Genomic DNA, 19,109 nt, shown 5'->3' with positions numbered 1-19,109 from the left:
CAGCTGCTCTGAGCTGTACTTTGTTGCTGCCTGTAAAATCAACTGTGTTTTGTTTGGCCTGTTTTTCCTTGGACTGGCTCTGACATTCTGCCAGGGCAGGAGGGAAACTTCCACAGGGAGCTTCCCTGAGCTGTCAGAGTGTTTGTGCTGCTTTATCTCCTCCTTGCTGACAGACTCCCTGAGCAGGGAGCAGCTTCTGGGGTCTGCTGGGTGAAAACCCTCAGGTTGTTACAGAGAGAGGTGAAAAAAAGAGGCCACAGAGCTGCTCTAAGGGCTAGAGCCCCTCTTAGACAGAGTTAAGAGGAATAAAGAGGATTTTTATTGAAGTGCCTTCAAAGGCTATACCCTGGCAGTACCAGAGCCACAGTCTGGATGGCTGCAAGGTGGGAGCAAAAGAGGGCTTGGTCATGAGATCTCACACTTTTATAAATTTTAGTCCATTTATATATAGGAGTTAACTGTCCAATTAATATCTTCAAATGATGAAGCTTCATCCTCATTGCTTGCTTGCCTGCCCTCCTCTTTTCACGTTGTTTATGCTTTGAGCCTGAATTTGAAGAGGTTGTCCTTGAGTCTCCAACTGCAACAGGATTGTTTTGTCTTCACCACCCTGTGAAAAGATCCCAGTAACACTTAATATAAAGCTCAAAGCTGCACACCAAAACAGAACAGAAAAAACTTAAACCCCAAGGTATCAGGTGTAATCAGGGGATTTGTGTTTAACCACACCTAGGGTTCATCACAGCCTGCTGCCCATCCCATCCCACCCCTGCTATGGGCAGGACACCTTCCCCTTTCAAGTGGGAAGAGGTACAAGGGACTGCTCCAATCTGATCCTTGACAGCACAGCCCAGAAATGGGGACATCTGTGGGAATTCTGCTTCCCAGGGCTCTCAGTGTCACCAGTTGTGTTAGGAGGACACTTCAGCCCTCAATGAGACTTGTCCATGGAATAATCCATGGAAACCCTCTGAGCAGCCCCTGCTGCCTGTGCCTGGGTTTCAGGTGCATGTTTCTAGTGCAGATATTCACATTTGTATTCCCTTACCTCTGCAGCCCACCCTGGCAGGCTGGCTGTGCACAGCACTGTGCTGACCCCTGTTCTGTCCCACCTTGCAGGGCTAACAGACTATGCCATGGCCCTTCCCTTCGTCAGGCAGCAAGTTTACAAGACAGTGGAGAGCAAAGTTCAAAAGCAAACCAAAGGGCTCTACCCTGCTCCTCTGAAGATCATCGAGGTAACACCCCTGCGAGGTGGGGGGAGCTGCAGGGCAGGTGGATCTGTGGGAAAATGTGGGACAGGCAGAGGGAAAGTGATCCTTCCTCTGAGTCAAGCCAACATCCTGATCCTCACAGAGATCAGTCCTGAGGAGTGCTGGCTGTGGGGCTATGGGCAGGACACCTTCCCCTTTTCCAGGCTGCTCCAAGCCCCATCCAGCCTTGCCTTGGGCACTTGCAGGGATGGGGGAGCCTCAACACAAAGCACTCACAGGCAGGGCCACTGTGGGTGGGTGATGCTGCTCCTCCTGGATGAGCAGAGCTGAGGTTCCACACCTCCTTCTGGGGGCTGGCTGGGGATGTTTCATCTCTCACTCCATGCTGGCACGTGGGCCTCGTGTCCTAAACACCATCCAGTCCTGCTTGAGCTTTGCTGGGACACAGGGAAAGCTGGAATAGAGTTTAATTGAGGGTGTAGGACAGACTGTGGTGGGCAGGTCCAGGGCTGGAGCAGGCAAGTGTTCTCCCCAGCAGGGAGGACTTGTATGTGACCCATTTATCCCACACACACAAAGTCTTTGTTCTCCTCAACCATCCTCATCCCTCCATTTCTCTGCCATAATAAACAACCTATCCCTAATTATTTTTTCCTCACTGGTCCTCGTTTTACCACTCTTGTGCTTAAATTTGTTATTTCTGGTGCCACAGAGGCAATTCTGGCTGTGCACAGATTCACAGGTGGGCTTAGCTGGCACTGCCAGCTCTGCAAGATTGAGTTCCCAGCAGCCCCACGTGCCCACCTGATTATCTCTGTAAGGTCACTGCCCCTTAAATGCTGGTGAAATCCATCCATCTCCCACTTCCCTGACGTGCTTTGTAACTCCTCTTGCTCCCTTCTGGTGCCAAGGCCTGGTCTGAGCTGTAGCTGTCACCTTGGCAGTGCCCTCCTGGCTGTGCCCCATCCCTGCTGGTTGTGCATTCCAGCCACGTTTGGTCTGGTGCTGAATAAAAGCCTTGGGATACTCTGTTCCTTGCAGCCAAGAATGAATGGGTTTTTTTTCCCCAGAACAGCAGCAGGATGGAGATCTTCCCAGAACCCCTGAAGAATAATAAGTGTCAGTGTTGTGGCTTTTTTACTGCCTCCCTCTCTCCCCCAGGACAGGAGTTTGCAGATTCTCTTCTAGGCTTGTTTTGGGTATTTTAAGAGGCAAGGCAGTGGTGAAGGAAGGTGCAGCCTGCTCCAAACCTCATTCCCTGCTTTTTCTTGGCAGACTTGGCTCAGACAACTTTTGTTTTGTGTGTGCTTATGCTTTGTGTTCCTCAGAACATTCATGCTGAGTGCTGGGAGGTTATGCAGGCCTGAGATTTTGTTGCCTGTGACCTCTAAAAACAGGATCAGGCTGCTGCTGTCAGAGAGAACTGACCTGTTTGTAAGGATTTTTGATAAAAGCCTGAGGACAGGGTGCTTCCACCTGGATCTGTGGGAACAGTGGCCCCAGTGGATGTGGGATGCATGTGGGGGAGGAAGGGTCTCATGTCAGGGGAGTCCAGTCCTGTCACTAAGGAACTGGAATCACCAAATGGTAGAATTCAGAATCACTACTCAAAATATGATCACCAGTTTATGGGTACTGGTACCAGTGAGGAGTAGAGCAGGAATCCCAGCTGAGGAAAGGCTTAGCTGGAATATTTTGGCCATGAGACTTTCAGCTGCACTTTTCCCAAGTTTTCTATACAGTCTCTGAAGAGTTCAGGAGACCTATTTGATGCCATAAAAATAGAAATTGCTATAATTTTCACAGCACTAACTACATAATGCTTTATTAGTCCCTTCTGTTACACTCTGTGAATGAGTCCTTATTGTAAAATGACTTTTCACTACTGAAGTTGTTGCCCAGACTCCTCTAAAACCTGTGAAGGATTTGAAGAGCATGACATTACAGAAGCACAGTTCCTAAAACCACAGGGAATGAACCTGGTGGTAAACCCCTCACCTGTCCTGTGCTAGAAGGACAGGGTGACACAGCTCTGCTAAGAGCAGCAGGGACAGGATTCAGGGAGTCTGAACTATGCCTTGAATGTTGGGGAGGGGTCACTGGAGACAACAGGGGATCCTGTTCATTTGTGTGTTTGCAGCATGACTGAACTGTGGTGTCTTTACTGCTTTTGGATTAGGTCGTAAAAACTGGTCTGGATCAGGGGAGTGATGCTGGATACCTCATTGAAGCCCAGGTAAGGAGAGGAGATCCTGGCAGGGATCAGGTCCTGGGGTGATGCCTTAAGGAGCTGGAACAGAGGCTAGACATCTCTCCAGCAGCTCCATGTCCTTGTGCTGTTGGGGAGGAGGTGGTGGTGCAGGCTGTGCTGAGCTCAGAAGGTGCCTCTCCTCAGAGGTGACCTGGGCTCTTGTTCCTTTTCTATCCAGGTTGCTCACCTGTGCTGTCACACAGTGCCTGTCTCCTCCCTTGCCATGTTTTTGTGTCCTGCCACTGAGAGCTGTTTCATGCCAACACCTCAGCTCCCCTCTTGCCTTTCTTCCAGAGCTTTGGCCAACTTGCAGTGACCAAGGAATCCAAGGCACTGATGGGGCTCTACCACGGGCAGGTGCACTGCAAGAAGAACAAGTTTGGGACACCTCAGAAAGAAGTCAAGTAAGTGCCAGTGTGGGATGCCTGAAGGAGCAGCTGGAGGATCTCTGAAAGGCTCCTGGGACTGAGTGGGCTGGAGAGCTGTGATCAGAGCAGAGGTTTCCAGCCTCCAGAGGCTGACCCACTGCAGTTTGGAGACCTCACTGCTGTGTGGCCCCACTCAGGTGGTGCCTGGGTGGATGACAGGAGCTGTGTGAGTCTGCCAGCAGTGATGGGACTTCACCATGTCCATGTTGAAGGTGTCCCCTTGGTCCTTCCCTGCAGGACTCTGGCTGTGCTGGGAGCAGGGCTCATGGGAGCCGGCATCGCCCAGGTTTCCGTGGATAAGGGCATCAAGACCATTCTGAAGGACACGGCACAGAAGGGTCTGGACAGAGGCCAGCAGCAGGTCTACAAGGGGTATGTGAGTTCAGGGGGTTTCCTCTGGTGGCACTGGGCTGCCTTTAGTCACAGTTCTCCTGTGCTGTCAGCATCAGGAGCTCCTGACACTGCTGTTCTGCTGGAGCAGCCACTGGGTGTCACAGAAAAGCTTTATTTTAATGTTGTCCCCTGCAGTGTGCTGGGACATTGCTGTGGGATAGGCTCAGCCTTAGGTAGGCAGAGACCTAAGATTCAGCTAAAGATAGAGTGATTCTGGCTGCCTGAAGGCCCATGGCAGGGGAGGCATTCCAGGGTTTTCTTCCTGGGTTTCTTTCCATGTTCTCCTGGTTCTGAAGTATCAGTACTCAGCTGTGTGCCATCAGGAATGTCAGTGACCAGCCTTCAGGTCACCTGTGGGAGCAGGACTCTCCTGTTCCCACGTGGAGAGAGGGGTCAGAACACAGAGTGACAGTCCTGCAGGGTCAGAGATGGAGTTTTGGGGGGAGACAGGAGGGATTCCCGTGGTGCACCTCCAGCAGCCTGGCTGGTCCACTCAGGAGCTGTGACAGAGCTGTCCTTCCCTAGGCTGAACGGCAAGGTGAAGAAGAAGAGCCTGACATCATTTGAGAGGGACTCCATCCTCAGCAACCTGATGGGCCAGCTGGACTACAAGGGCTTTGAGAAGGCAGACATGGTCATCGAGGCCGTGTTCGAGGACATCAACGTCAAACACAAAGTGCTGAAGGAGGTGGAGGCTGTGAGTATCAGTCCTGAGCAGCTCCTGGATGGGGGCCCTGGCTGGGGGAGAGTCCTGGGCTGTTCTGCTGGGTTTGTCCCCTCCCCTTTGTGCTGCAGTTGGGTTCTGGGTACAAATCAGTTACACCAGGACATGGATGAGCATCCAGGGCAGCCTTTTTGTTCACTGGGGACACTCCTTGCTCAATTAAGGAATTGGTAGCTGAATGGGACATAAAAAAGTGCTCCAAAAAAAGCTTCCATTTGTCTGAGCACATTGATGTGACAGTGATGTCCTCTGGTATCTCCACACCTTGCAGTCCTTCACCTGCTGTCCCTCTGTTCTATTCAAGGGCACACTGGGGAAAAGGGGTGTTCCCTGCAGTGTCTCCCATGGCTGCAGAGGCCTGCCAGAAACATGGGAGCTCTGGGACTGTTATTGCAGGCCTGGGGAGAGTTCAGGGCAAGTCAGAGCTGGCTGACTTGAACTACTGCTTTCCAATTAGTTTCTAATGAGCAAACCCCGTTTGCCTCGTTAGCCAGGGTTCCCTGATCTCCCAGGGCTCTGCACAATCCTGTGTGCTGACAAGTGCTCTGGGCTGGTGACAAGGTAGGGATGGGGCACAGCTTGGGCTGGATGATCTTGCAGGGCTTTTGCAGCCTCAGTCCATCTGAGCAGGAGCACTGATTCCTACATCCCTGAGGCAGCAGGGGACTGCCCTGCCAGGGTACCTGTGGTGCCTGTGAGCGTGAGGTGACCTGCTGGAGGTTCCTGTCACCCTGCTGAGCCTCTTCCTCATTTGCTGTGGGACCTCTGTTGGGTCCAAATTGCCAACTGAGCCTCATTTGTTCATCCTTGCAAATAACATCCTCTTGCTGTTTAAATTGCCTGTACAATGGCTCTTAGGGGGAAACTCATAGGAAGTCAGTTAACTAATTAGCACATTTTCTTTAATTAGTTTTGCAGCCTGCAACTCAGCAAGGTGCCTCTGACTTACGCAGGGCTTGGTGCCAAGTGTGGCTGCCAGGAGGCATGAAGGTGACATGCTGATGGCATGGTCACATTCACACAGTGAAGCACAGAGATAATCTGCACTTAAATGCTGTTCTCAGGGGAAGGCTGCACTTCCCTCTCTAATGAGTTCCTGGATAGAAGCCTTCTCGTGCTTAAAATCACTTCCTCACCAAAGACATTCACAGGCAGCACGCAGGGACTCCCTGAGTGCTGCTCCAGTCTGAGCCCAGCAGACACAGCAGCTGGGTGGGGCTGCCCTGACAGCTCAGGTGCCCCTCCAGGTCACACCATGCCCCTCATTTCCCTGGGGTTGAGCTCAGGGATTCCCAGGCAGATTTGGCTGAAGTGGTCCTGTAAAAATTGTACCTTCATCCTCAAAGGCAGGAGCTCCTGGGCATGTGCTGTGTCCTTGGGAAAACCAAGGAGAGAAGGGAATTGGAGAGCACTCCTGTCACAGAGGGATAAGAGTGTGCTCAGGGCCTTCCCTCTGCACTCAGCTTGCCCAGCTGATTGCTCTGGGAGCCAGAATCCCTCTGAACCCAGCTCTTCTGTCTGCCAGGTGATTGGGATGCACTACTTCTCTCCTGTTGACAAGATGCAGCTGCTGGAAATCATCACCACAGACAAAACCTCCCAGGACACAGCTGCTTCTGCTGTTGCTGTTGGCCTCAAACAGGGCAAAGTGGTCATCGTGGTGAAGGTGAGGGGACACTGCACACTGCTGGGTAATAAATAAAAGGGTTTCTGCACTGAGGGGAGGGTGAAACGTGTGTGGACACATTGGCTATTCCTCTGAGAAGTGAAAAGGGAAGTCAGAAAGGGGCAAGTGCCCAGGTGATCCTCACATGTCCCTCAGAGCCATGGAAAGCCACCAGGCACACGTGCAGGGCCAGCACGAGGAGCTGGCACTCCTGCCCCACACAGCTTCCAGGGCATCCCAGACAGAGCAGTCTGCACAGGACTGTCACCAGCTCAGCTCCCTGGCAGGCTGCAAGGACAGAGGGTCAGTGAGCAGCAACCCTCCTCTGCCTGGCTTAAATCTTAGGGGAGAGGGGCAGGAATACATGGAAAAGTGGATTTAGATTGGATATTAGGGAGAAATTCTTCCCTGTGAGGGTGGGGAGGCTCTGGCACAGGTTGCTCAGAGGAGCTGTGGCTGTCCCACTCCTGGAATTGTCCAAGGCCAGATTGGACAAGGCTTGGAGCAACCTGGGGCACAGGAAGGTGTCCCTGTCTTTTTCCTGATTCCTGAGGGTGCCAGAATGCTGAGCACGTCTCTCTTGTAGTGCTGGGAAAGCTGGTTTGTCACAAAGTGCTCTGGGCATCTCCAAACACCAGTGGGGACACGGTGCTGCTCCCCTGAGCCTCATCCCCACCTCAGCTGCCTCCCTGAAGGGCAGTTTGCAGCTCATCTCTTGTTTCCTGACTTTGTGGGGAGCAGCAGAGGTGGAAGAACTGGCTTGTGTTGGTTTCCCTTGTGCTGAGCACCCTTTTCCTCACCAGCCTGTTGGGCTTGGTGAAGCAGCAGCCTGCTCTGGACCTGCAGGCACTAGTTCAAATAAAAACACTGCCATGGGAACTTCCAGGGAGTAAGTTCATGGAAGCCTGCAAACACTGCTGAGCCCTACAGGGGAAAAAGAACCCCAAACCTATTCTAGCAGTCAGCACCATAGTGTAGGAGATGGGTTTTGGGGTGGCTGAAGTGCAGCCTGGGCTGTGAACCACAGTTCTGGTGCTACCAAGAACTCACCTGCCTCCCTGCTGCACTCCTTTTCCCAGGATGGGCCTGGATTCTACACCACCAGGTGCCTGGGGCCAATGCTGTCCGAGGTGGTCCGAGTTCTCCAGGTGAGCATCCCCCAAATAGTCATGGAAAATGCTTCTGCTTTGACCAGGGCTGGGGTGGGGTCAGCCTGGCTGTGGACAGGAGAGGATGTGGGTCACCAACCCTGTGTTTTGTGGCTGTCCCCAGCCTGCTCTTGGCTCCTGTTTGCAGTCAGTTAATGGGGCTGGGCTCTCTGCCTCACCTCATCCCGAGATCCCATGGCTTCCCCTCCTATCCCGCAGGAGGGTATTGACCCAAAGAAGGTGGATGCCATCTCCACTGCCTTCGGCTTCCCGGTGGGAGCGGCCACGCTGATTGACGAGGTGGGCGTGGACGTGGCCACACACGTGGCCGAGGACCTGGGCAAGGCCTTTGGCCAGCGCTTCGGAGGGGGCAGCATCGACCTCTTCAAGCTCATGGTGCAGAAAGGCTTCTTAGGTGAGCTGCTAAGGTGTTCTCAGCTAAAGAGTGTCCCCTCTGCTCTGGGGAAGGCAACAGCAGGGGGAGAGCAGCGCTGGGAATGGGGCAGGAATCCCTCCCATAGAAGGAGTGGTGCTGTTGGGCCTCTGGACCCAGAGAAAGGGCCTGGCACAGTGGCAGCATCTTGCCAAGGGGGAGCTGGGTCCCTTCCCTGTGCCCCTGCTGAAGCAGCAGATCTGTGCTCTGAGGTGCAGAGTGCTGGGAGCAGGAACAGCAGGCACAAAACAGGATCCAGGGTGTCAGGAGGAAACAGGACACGTGCAGGAGCTGACTTGTCTGCTGTGATCCCTGCAGGTCGCAAGGCAGGGAAAGGCTTCTACGTGTACCAGGAGGGAGTGAAGAACAGGAGTGTGAATTCTGGCATGGATGAGATCTTGGAGAAGTTCAGGGTGCCAGCGAATCCTGACGTGTGAGTACCTGTGTGTGAGGGAAGGCTGGGGCTGGCTCCTGCACTGCCCAGCTCCTTGTGCTCTCAGCAGCAGCACGAGGTGCATCAGGTGGCATTGAGGGACATGGTGCTCCAGGGTTGGAGCCCCTCTGCTCTGGAGCCAGGCTGGCAGAGCTGGGGGGGCTCACCTGGAGAGGAGAAGGATCCAGGGAGAGCTCAGAGCCCCTGGCAGGGCCTGAAGGGGCTCCAGGAGAGCTGCAGAGGGACTGGGGACAAGGCCTGCAGGGACAGGAGCCAGGGAATGGCTCCCAGTGCCAGAGGGCAGGGCTGGATGGGAGATTGGGAATTGGGAATTGTTCCCTGGCAGGGTGGGCAGGCCGTGGCACAGGGTGCCCAGAGCAGCTGGGGCTGCCCCTGCATCCCCTGGAAGATCCCTGGGGCTTGGAGCAACCTGGGACAGTGAGAGGTGTCCCTGTCCATGGCAGGGGTGGCACTGGATGAGCTTTAAGGTCCCTTCCAGCCCAAACCATTCTGTCATTCCATGGCATTGCTGAACACAGAAGCTGATCAAGCCTTTACTTTTATTCCAAATCCACCTGGACACAATCCTGCATGCCATGCTCCAGGAAACCTGCTTGGGCAGAGAGATTGGACTAGAGGAGCCCCAGTGGTCCCTTCCAATCTCAGCCTGATTCTTAGTGCCTGCTTCAGGACACTCACAGAGCTAAGCTCTGATCCTCACATGGACTGGGACATTCCCACCCCTGGCCTGGCTCCGTGTCCCACCTGTGTGCTGTCCCTGCCCAGCTCTCACAGCCTGTGTCCCACAGCTGCTCCGACGAGGACATCCAGATGCGCCTGGTGACGCGGTTTGTCAACGAGGCAGCCATGTGCCTGCAGGAGGGCATCCTCAGCAACCCCGTGGAGGGGGACATCGGGGCTGTGTTCGGCCTGGGCTTCCCCCCCTGCCTGGGAGGTGAGTGCTCTGGGCTGAGCTTTGGGCTCCAAAGCTCCTCGTGGGCTGAAGCCACGTGGCAAGGCCAGGTTTGAGCTGCAGCCTGAGGAAACGGCCTCAGGCTGCGTCAGGGAAGGTGTAGGTTGGATATTGGGAATAATTCCAGGCTGTCCAGCACTGGCACAGCTGTGCAGAGCAGGGCTGGACACCACATGCCTGGAGGGATTCAAAAGCCCGTGGGTTAGTTGTAGTCTCGGCACTGCTGAGGAATGTTTGGACTCAATAGTCTCAAAAGGCTTTTCCCCCCTAAATAATTCCTTGATTCTGATGCTGTCTCTTCCCTCTGCTGCTGGAGTTCACCAAGGGCTCTTGGACCTGAGGTGGTGCTTCTGCCATGTGCCTGGTGCTTTCCCTCCTTGAGCCATGTTCAGACTGAGGGAGCAACTCTTTACAAAGGCCTGGAGGGGCAGGATAATGGGGAATGGCTTCCCATGGTTGGACAGGATATTGGGAATTAGGAATTGTTCCCTGGCAGGGTGGGCAGGCCCTGCCACAGGGTGCCCAAAGCAGCTGGGGCTGCCCCTGGATCCCTGGAAGCACCCAAGGCCAGGTTGGACATTGGAGCTGGAAGCACCCTGGGTCAGTGGGAGGTAGTGAGACTTGGCAGGGTGGGAATGGATGGGCTTTGAGGTCCCTTCCCACCCAAACCATCCATGACTCTGTGATTATCCATGTCCCAGCTTGTCCCCAGCCCTCCCTAGCTCAGGTGAGCAGGGAGCAGAGTCCCTGATGAGGGACTGGGGGGGTCTCCTGTGGAGAAGGATGAATGGGACAAAGCCGTTGCTTCTGGATGCTGGGACCCTTCCAGGCACCTTGGTGCGTCCCTGTCACAGCTGTGTCCCTGTCCCCTCTGTGTCCCTGTCACTGCCATGACCCAGCCATGTCCCTGTCCCCACCGTGTCCCTGTCCCCGCCGTGTCCCTGTCCCTGCTGTGTCCCTGTCACAGCTGTGTTCCTGTCCCCACCACCTGTGTGTCACAGCCATGTGTCCCTGTCCCTGCCCTGTCCCAGCCGTGTCCCTGTCCCAGCTGTGTCCCTGTCCCCACCGTGTCCCCATCTCCAATGTGTCCTTGTCACAGCCGTGTCCCTGTCCCCAATGTGTCCCTGTCCCAGCTCTCCCCCTGTCCCCACCGTGTTCCTGTCCCGGTCGTGTCCGTCACAGCTGTGTTCCTGACCCTGCCGTGTCCATGTCACAGCAGTGTCCCTGTCACAGCCATGTCCCTGTCCTTGCCATGTCCCTGTCACAGCCATGTCCCTTTCCCCATCCCCATCATGACCCTGTCACAGCTGTGTCCCTGTCCCAGCTCTCCCCCTGTCCCCGCCGTGTTCCTGTCCCGGTCGTGTCCCTGTCACAGCTGTGTTCCTGACCCCACCATGTCTGTGTCACAGCAGTGTCCCTGTCCCAGATGTGTCCCTTTCCCTGCCATGTCCCAGCCGTGTCCCCGTCCCTGCCATGTCCCTGTCCTTGCCGTGTCCCTGTCACAGCTGTGTTCCTGACCCTGCCGTGTCCGTGTCACAGCAGTGTGTCCCTATCCCAGATGTGTCCCTTTCCCTGCCATGTCCCAGCCGTGTCCCCGTCCCTGCCATGTCCCTGTCCTTGCTGTGTCCCTGTCACAGCCATGTCCCTTTCCCCATCCCCACCGTGTCTCCATCCCTGCCGTGTCCCTGTCACAGCCATGTCCCTTTCCCCATCCCCATCATGTCCCTGTCACAGCTGTGTGACTGTCACAGCTGTCCCTGTCCCCATCCCCACCGTGTCTCCGTCCCTGCCGTTTCCCTGTCACAGCTGTGTCCCTGTCCCCATCCCCACCGTGTCTCCGTCCCTGCCGTTTCCCTGTCACAGCTGTGTCCCTGTCCCCATCCCCACCGTGTCTCCGTCCCTGCCGTTTCCCTGTCACAGCTGTGTCCCTGTCCCCACAGGTCCCTTCAGGTTCGCGGACTCCTACGGCGCCCGGCAGCTCGTGGACAAACTGCGCAAGTACGAGGCCGTGTACGGCAGCCAGTTCACACCGTGCCAGCTCCTGCTGGACCACGCCAACAGCCCCAGCAAGAAATTCCACCCCTGAGGTGGCCTGGTGACACCCCGACAGCTCCTCCAGCCGGGCCCTGGCTCCCCACAACACCCCATTCTCCATAGGTTAATCTCCAAAGCTCCCCGGGGAGGAAGGGAAGAAAGGAAGGAAAGAAAGAAGAAAGGAAGGAAGGAGTGGGGCAGGAGGTTGCCTCATGGCTTGTAGTCATTTCAAGTGCCTTACCAGCCACTGTGTGTTGGGAACGTCCGTCCCATGCCAGCCTGGGCCTGGGGGCTCCATGCTGGGGGAGGGAATTCCTCTGCTGCCCTTGCCTTCATGCCGTGGCCTCCAGAGCTCCCAGTCTGGCCAGTAGCATCCAGCTTGTGGCTGGAGCCGAGGCCTTGTCTTTCCATCAACATCCACCAAAATAAAGCCCCATCTCCTGGGTTTGGACTCCTGCTTCTCCTCCCATCCCCCTGAGGGAACAGCTTGAGTGGGGATTGAGTGGTCCAGGCAGTGCCCTGGGGTCCTGTCCATGGAGGGGCAGGATGGCAGCAGTGCAGGACAAAGCAGTGTCACCTCTGCCATCACTCAGGGGCTGTGAGGAGCCTCCAGCTCTCTGCCACGGGGTGATCCTGGCAGGTGATCCTGGCAGATGGACCTGCCTGTAATTGCAGATCGAGCAGGCAAAGGCCAGAGGGCCCCCCCGTGGGGAGAGATCAAGTTAAACTAAAAGGCTTTAAATCTCTGGGCACCTGTCACTGGCCTGGCCCCCCCTCCCTGGCTTCCTTTCCAGCTTCCAGCCATTTTCCTGCTCCCTGGCAGGCCTTGGGCCATGGCTGAGCCATGCTGCTCTTCATGTCACCTCTCCCTGTCTTTCAAAGCTCCCAGACCAGAACCAAGGGCCAAGACATCATCTCACCTGCCTCTGCTGAGTGCTGGGAGAGGCATGGGGCTGGTAATCCCTTCCCAAGAAATGGGAAGGGTCTGCAAGGTGGGGAAAGACCCCTCAGAGCATCCATCCTCCCCCCTTCCCCTCCTCCCCAAGCAAGGGCCTTCTCTGGGGGCTCATTACTCTCCCGTACATTTATTATGCTAATCCACAAGGATTAAGTTAAACCAGTCGACGCAAAATCCAGTGTTTTCCAGCCCGTTGGGGCCAAAATTACTGTCCAGTGTTAAAAGGGGAAAGGGGGGAGGGCTGGGCAATGGGAGAGGAGAACCTGCAGCATCAGAGAGGGACGGGAGCGGGGCCACCCAGAGCTCCAGGTGACTTGGGGACCCCCCCAGTGCAGGGGGCCCCCGGCCTGGCACTAGATCTTGGGGCGCCAGCCCTTGATGAACTGCATGATCTTCTTCACCTGGAGCTTGGTGAGGCGGAAATCATCGGCCAGGATCTCCTCGCTGAGCTGCACGAAGATGCTGCCGTCGATCCTCTCGCGGGCGAAGAAGCTCACCACGTCCTCGGAGAGGCCGATGAAGCGCAGGCACTTGGACACCTCCTCCAGCGACAGCGCCGACAGGTCGGCGGGGGGCAGCCAGGCCGGGCTGTCCCCGCCGGGCCGGGGGGCACCCGGGGGTGCTGCCCCATCGCCCCGCGCCGCTGGCGGCACCTCGATCACCCCCTGCGCCAGGTACACGCGGGTGACGCCCTCGGCCCCGCGCAGCACGGCGGGGGACAGCGGGGCCGCCCCCCGGATGACGATGCCGTCCCCGTCCAAGCCCTTGGGGGGGCGAGGGGGTGCCGCCGGCTCCTCGGCGGGGGCGAAGGGCTCCGGCGAGGAGGAGGAGGAGGGAGCGGCCGGGGCCGAAGGCGCTTTGGACCACTCGGGGCTCTCCGGCCACTCCGCCGGGCCGGCGAAGGGGTTGAGAGCCCCGAAGGGGGCAAAACGCTTTTGGGGGTGCGGGGGCTTGAGGCGGGGGCAGCTGCGGAACGGTTTGAGGGGGGGCTCGGCCCCCAGCAGCGGCGTGGAGCAGCCGCTGCCCGCCCCGGCGCCCGGCTCGGGGAACGCCCAGGGGTCGGACCAGGAGCTGGGCGCGGGCTGGGCCGGGGGCAGCGGCCGCCCGGGGGGCTCGGAGGCCTTGCAGTCGGCCCAGGTGCAGGGGTAGCAGTACAGCGAGTAGGCGTCCGGAGAGGGCGAGGCGCTGCCGCTCCGCGGGGCCGACCTACGGGGGCGAGGGCACTGTCACCATCACCCCGGCGCGGTGTCCCCATCCCCGGGTTCCAGGTACGCCCCCCCTCCACACCCTCTCCAGAGTCCCCGGAGCCACTCACCGGTCGTGGAGCCCCGAGGAGTAGTAGGAGAGGCTGGGGCTGGGCGAGGGCACGGGTGCCAGTTTCGGGCAGCGCAGGGGGGCCGGGGGGCTGCAGGGGGCCGGGGGGCGGCTGCCCCGGGGCGGCACCGGGGGCGCGTTCAGCAGCCGGCACTCCTCCTTCACCTGCAACGGGGCAGCGCCGTCAGGGCCCCAGCGGGAGCTGGGGATCCCCACGGATCACTGGAGGGGGTGATGGGGGCTCGGGGACAGCCGGTGCTGCCCGGCCACAAAGCTCTGCGTGCAAGTGGGGAGAGTTGGGGCCCTCCTACCCCGTGGTGCGAGGAGACTAAAATATTGGGGAACCCCGTGGTGAAGGGGAGCCTGAAATTTTGTGTAGGGAAGGCCAGAGGATCTGGGTACCCCACGGTTCCGGGCAGCCCAAGAGCTTGAGGTACCCGCTGGTGCAGAGAGCCCTGGGGAACCGGGGGTGCCGCGGTACGAGGGTGTCCCCAGGATCGGTGATGGGCAGCCCTGGGAACCGAGGCTGGATGTTTGGGTGACCAGGGCCAAGGGACAGGGAGGGGATCGGGCTGCCCTGCCACGGCGCTGGCCTTGCCACGGATTGGCTGCCAGCACCCCGGCGATGCCATTCCCCATCCCTGGGGACAGGACCGGGCTCTTACCGCCTCCGATTTGGGTGGCACAGGGGGCGGGGTGTCCCCGCGGGGCTCATCCCTGTCCCCGGGGCGGTGCGGGGAGCCCAGCGGGGTGACAGCCCCGAAGGAGACGAGGTCGGGCCGCACGCCGCTGCTGCCCAGCTCGCAGCAGCCCTCCGGGCTGGGATTGCTCCACAGCTCCTCGTAGGGAATCTCCAGCGGCTCCTGAGTCCTGAACTCGGGCTCGGCCCAATCGGGCGTCATGTACTCCCGCTCGGGGTCGGGGAAGTCGGGCAGCGGCGGGCGCGGGGTGCCCCCGCCGAGGCCCCGCGGTCCCTGGCAGCGGGCGGGGGGCTCCCGGGGACCCCCGGAGCCGCAGGCACAGAGCGAGAGGCGCCGCAGGGGCTGGCTGAGCTCCTCGCGGCCGCAGGCGGGCAGGCAGAGCCGCAGGCGCCGCGGGCTCGCGCATTCCTCCAGAAAGTCCGGCTTGGCCTCTCGCACGGCCCGCGAGTACTCGTCGGGGTTGAAGCGGTCGTGGCAATACGCGGCGCTGTCCCGCAGCAGCTTCTCCAGCTGCGGGTCCCCGGCCAGCAGCCCCTCGGGCAGCTGGAAGCGGGGCATGTCGGTCAGCAGCAAGAAGTGGAAAGGCACCAGCTCCTCCCGGCGCAGGATGCAGCACAGCACCACCGTCTTGGAGATGATGCTGACCAGCTTGTAGCAGTGGCCCTCGCGGATGGCGTGCAGGTCGTAGGGGTTGCGGGCGGGCCGGCTGGGCACGGCCACGTTGACGGGCAGCCTCACCTTCTCGATGATGCTGCGGATGGTGTGCTCGCCCTCCTGCAGGCGCAGCTCCAGCGGGCTGCGCGTGCTGAAGCGGCCCTTGCACTGGAAGGGCAGGCTCAGGCTCTCGTTGGTGCGGTGGTTCATGCAGATCAGACACGGCATCTTGCCCTTCACCTGCCGCGCCCCCGCCGCCGGCGCCGCCTTGCCCAGCTTGCGCAGGAGGGTGTTGAAGCGCGACTTCTCCTTCACCGTCTTGGCGCACAGGATCTCCGCTTGCCCCATCAGCGTCAGCTCGTCCCCCGCGTTCAGCGTGAAGTTGTAAACCTCGCTGTCCTCGCTGAACTCCCCCGACACCACCTGCCCGCGACAGCCCCGACGTGGCACCCGCTGCCCTGCCCTGCGCCCCCGACACCCCAACACTACCCCTGATGGCCCACCAGCATCCCTGACACCCCAACACTACTCCTGATGGCCCACCAGCATCCCTGACACCCCAACACTACCCCTGAGGGCCCACCAGCATCCCTGACACCCCAACACTACTCCTCATGGCCCACCAGCATCCCTGACACCCCAACACTACTCCTCATGGCCCACCAGCATCCCTGACACCCCAACACTACCCCTGAGGGCCCACCAGCATCCCTGACACCCCAACACTACCCCTGATGGCCCACCAGCATCCCCTGACATCCCACCACCATCCCTGACATCCCACCATTATCCCCTGATGTCCTATCACCATCCCTGACATCCCACCACCATCCCCTGGTGTCCCACCCATCCCTGACACTCCACCACCATCCCCTGACATCATCTCACCACCATCTCTGGCGCTCCACCACAACTCCCTGTTGTCCCACTGTCCTCTCCTGATGTCCCAGCCCTGTCCCTTGCTTTCCCACGCTCCCCACTTTATTCCCCCCACCCTGCAGTGGTGTCCTAGCAATTCCCCCAATATCCCACCACTCACCCCTGGTGTCCCACCCCCAACCTTCACTGTCCCACCGTCCTCTCCTGATGTCCCACCAACCCCCAAAGTCCCTGTCACCTCACCCCACTCCCCTCCTGCCCCACCCCTGCCCTCGGTGTCCCCTGCCGTCCCACCAGCACTCCCTGCTGTCCCACCAGTGTCCCCCTCTGCCCAGCCCCGTCCCCTGCTGTCCCCAGGACCTTCACGCTGAAGGTGATGGCCTCCATGACGAAGATGCGGTCTGGGAAGATGCTGGCCACCTCCTCCACGCTGTTGAAGTACTGCACGGGCTCGCGGAGGTCCCGGTCCTGCTCCAGCAGCTTGAACTTCCCTGAGGGGACCCCCGAGGTGAGAGGGGCCCGACCCCTCACAGGGACCTGCTGTCACCATCCCCTGGGGCCAGCAGAGCCCTTCACGGGGCACAGCCACCCCTGAGACAGCCTGCGGTCCCCACCACGTCTTTGGGGACGCTCCTGTGGGCTTTGCCAGAGTCCAAGTGCTGCAAGGGGACCCCAAAGCATCCCCTGGCCCTCCACCCCCCCAACAGCCACTGGGGGGTTTCTGGGGTGGGGGACAAGGCAAGGGGTCCATGGGGTGTCCCAGCAGTGCCACTCGGCACCCCCAGAGCTGCAGGGACCCCCAAAAGCGTTCCTGGGAGTGCAAGAACACACCCAGAGCAGCCCAAATCATCAGGGGTGCCCACTGCCCCCCAGAATCCCATCCCAGCTCTGCCAGGGCACAGTGACCCCATGGCTCAGGTGGGAGAGACACCGGGAAGGGAACCGGGAACGGGAACGGGGAGAGGAGGAATGGGAACAGGGAGAGGAGGAACGGGGATGGGGAGAGGAGGAATGGGAACGGGGAGAGGAGGAATGGGAAGAATGGGGAGGGCAGGAATGGGAATGGGGAGAGGAGGAATGGGAAGAACAGGGAGAGGAGGAATGGGAATGGGAAGAGGAGGAATGGGAATGGGGAAAGGCAGGAACGGGAGCGGGGAAGGCAGGAATAGGAACGGGGAAGGCAGGAATGAGGAGGGCAGGAATGGGAACGGGGAAAGGCAGGAACGGGAGTGGGGAGAGGAAGGAAAGGGAATGGGGAAGGGCAGGAATGGGAATGGGGAAGGGCAGGAATGGGGAAAGGCAGGAACGGGAACGGGGAAGGGCAGGAATGGGAACAGGGAAGGCAGGAACGGGGAAAGGCAGGAATAGGAATGGGGAAGGTGGGAATGGGAACGGGGAGAGGAGGAATGGGAACGGGGAGGGCAGGAACGGGAGCGGGGAAGGGCAGGAATAGGAACGGGAAAGGGCAGGAACGGGAACGGGGAGAGGAGAAATGGGAACGGGGAGAGGAGAAATGGGAACGGGGAGAGGCAGGAACAGGAGTGGGGAAGGCAGGAACGGGAGTGGGGAAGGGCAGGAATGGGAACGGGGAGAGGCAGGAACGGGGAAGGCAGGAACGGGGAGGGCAGGAATGGGAACGGGGAAGGCAGGAACGGGAATGGGGAAGGCAGGAACGGGAATGGGGAAGGCAGGAACGGGAACGGGGAAGGCAGGAACGGGAACGGGGAAGGCAGGAATGGGAACGGGGGAGCTGCAGCCCCAGCGAAGCCGCAGCCACCGGCATCCGCTGCCGGGCACGGACCTGAGGGGAATATTAATTTATTAATTCCCCTCCCGTCCTGCCGGCGGAGCTGGGACACCAGAGCTCCTCGCTCGGCTCGGGGCTGGAGCCGGCTCAGCCCCACATCCCGGGGCAGCGCCGGGCACGGCCGAGCCCCAAGGCTGTTAACACACTGCCCAGCCCCCTGCATCCCCCCTGGGACCGGTGATTAACCCCTCCCCCCCTCCATTTCCCATTATTTATTTATTAGCAGGACTCATTACCGCCACGGAGCACTTAGAGGGGTCATTAAGGCTCTGGCGGCTGCCGGCAGAGGCAGCTCAGCACCTTCGTGTGCACTGCCGGCCCCAGCCCGGCCCCATCCTCATCCTCATCCCAGCCCAGCTCCTCCCCAGCTCAGCCCATCCCATCCCTTCCTCATCCCATCCCAGCTCGTCCCTCTCCCTTTTCCCCATCCCGTCCTCATCTCTCTCCCATTCCCAGCTCTATCCCGTCCTACCCCAACTTCATCCCTGTCCTTGTCTGCGTCCCATCGCTGTCCTTGTCTGCATCCCATCCCATGGATCCCATCCCATGGATCCCATCCCATCCCATCCCATGGATCCCATCCCATGGATCCCATCCCATCCCATCCCAATGGATCCCATCTCATCCAATGGATCCCATCCCATCCTATCCCATCCCATGGATCCCATCCCATCCCATTCCATCCCAATCCCTGCCAGTCCCCTCTGCAGCTCTGCCAGGGGTGGGGGCAGCCCCCAAACCAGAGCATCTCCTGCCCCAAACTGGACCTTACTGGAGCAGCCCCAGCGGGCGGGGGAAGGGAAGGGGAGGGGGGCCATGTCCCGGCTCTGCTGGCCCAGGGACACCATTCCCGTTGTCGCCGTTGTCCCCAGCCCCGCCCCTCCCCCACCTGGGTACTGGAGCGGGATGTCGATTTTGGGCCCGATGACGTAGTGTCCCTCCTCCAGGCTGTGGGCTGTCACCGTCGTCCACTGCCGGCACGAGTGGACCAGAAGCACGTCCTGGGCTGTCACCCCCTCCACGCGCTCACCTGCGGGGGGACAGGGTGACAGGGCTGTCACCACCGCCACCGCCAGCCCCCTCCCCCCCGCCCCCCGGC

The 19,109-nt window shown here is 59.3% G+C and overlaps 2 protein-coding genes across 2 annotated transcripts in view; one reads left to right on the top strand and one right to left on the bottom strand.

Moving 5' to 3' along the window:
* Positions 1-12,142, top strand: part of HADHA (hydroxyacyl-CoA dehydrogenase trifunctional multienzyme complex subunit alpha) — a 26,705-nt gene extending 14,563 nt beyond the window's left edge. Inside the window, exons 8-18 of the mRNA XM_041476427.1 lie at positions 1,070-1,238; positions 3,394-3,450; positions 3,760-3,869; positions 4,131-4,265; positions 4,812-4,987; positions 6,474-6,676; positions 7,756-7,824; positions 8,044-8,239; positions 8,576-8,690; positions 9,500-9,645; positions 11,604-12,142. Coding sequence (XP_041332361.1) covers positions 1,070-1,238; positions 3,394-3,450; positions 3,760-3,869; positions 4,131-4,265; positions 4,812-4,987; positions 6,474-6,676; positions 7,756-7,824; positions 8,044-8,239; positions 8,576-8,690; positions 9,500-9,645; positions 11,604-11,749 — 1,522 coding nt within the window. The 3' untranslated portion in view covers positions 11,750-12,142. The remainder of the gene's footprint in view (positions 1-1,069; positions 1,239-3,393; positions 3,451-3,759; positions 3,870-4,130; positions 4,266-4,811; positions 4,988-6,473; positions 6,677-7,755; positions 7,825-8,043; positions 8,240-8,575; positions 8,691-9,499; positions 9,646-11,603) is intronic.
* The window catches only part of GAREM2 (GRB2 associated regulator of MAPK1 subtype 2), an 8,938-nt gene continuing 1,724 nt past the window's right edge, over positions 11,896-19,109 (bottom strand). Inside the window, exons 2-6 of the mRNA XM_041476430.1 lie at positions 18,900-19,040; positions 16,564-16,694; positions 14,635-15,747; positions 13,971-14,134; positions 11,896-13,861 (exon numbers count right to left, since the gene is read on the bottom strand). Of these exons, the coding sequence (XP_041332364.1) occupies positions 13,009-13,861; positions 13,971-14,134; positions 14,635-15,747; positions 16,564-16,694; positions 18,900-19,040 (2,402 nt within the window). The 3' untranslated portion in view covers positions 11,896-13,008. The remainder of the gene's footprint in view (positions 13,862-13,970; positions 14,135-14,634; positions 15,748-16,563; positions 16,695-18,899; positions 19,041-19,109) is intronic.

Source organism: Pyrgilauda ruficollis, unplaced genomic scaffold (genome assembly GCF_017590135.1).
Source record: "Pyrgilauda ruficollis isolate IOZ18807 unplaced genomic scaffold, ASM1759013v1 scaffold381, whole genome shotgun sequence".
Lineage (NCBI taxonomy): Eukaryota > Metazoa > Chordata > Aves > Passeriformes > Passeridae > Pyrgilauda > Pyrgilauda ruficollis.
This window is presented reverse-complemented; position numbering and strand designations above follow the sequence as displayed.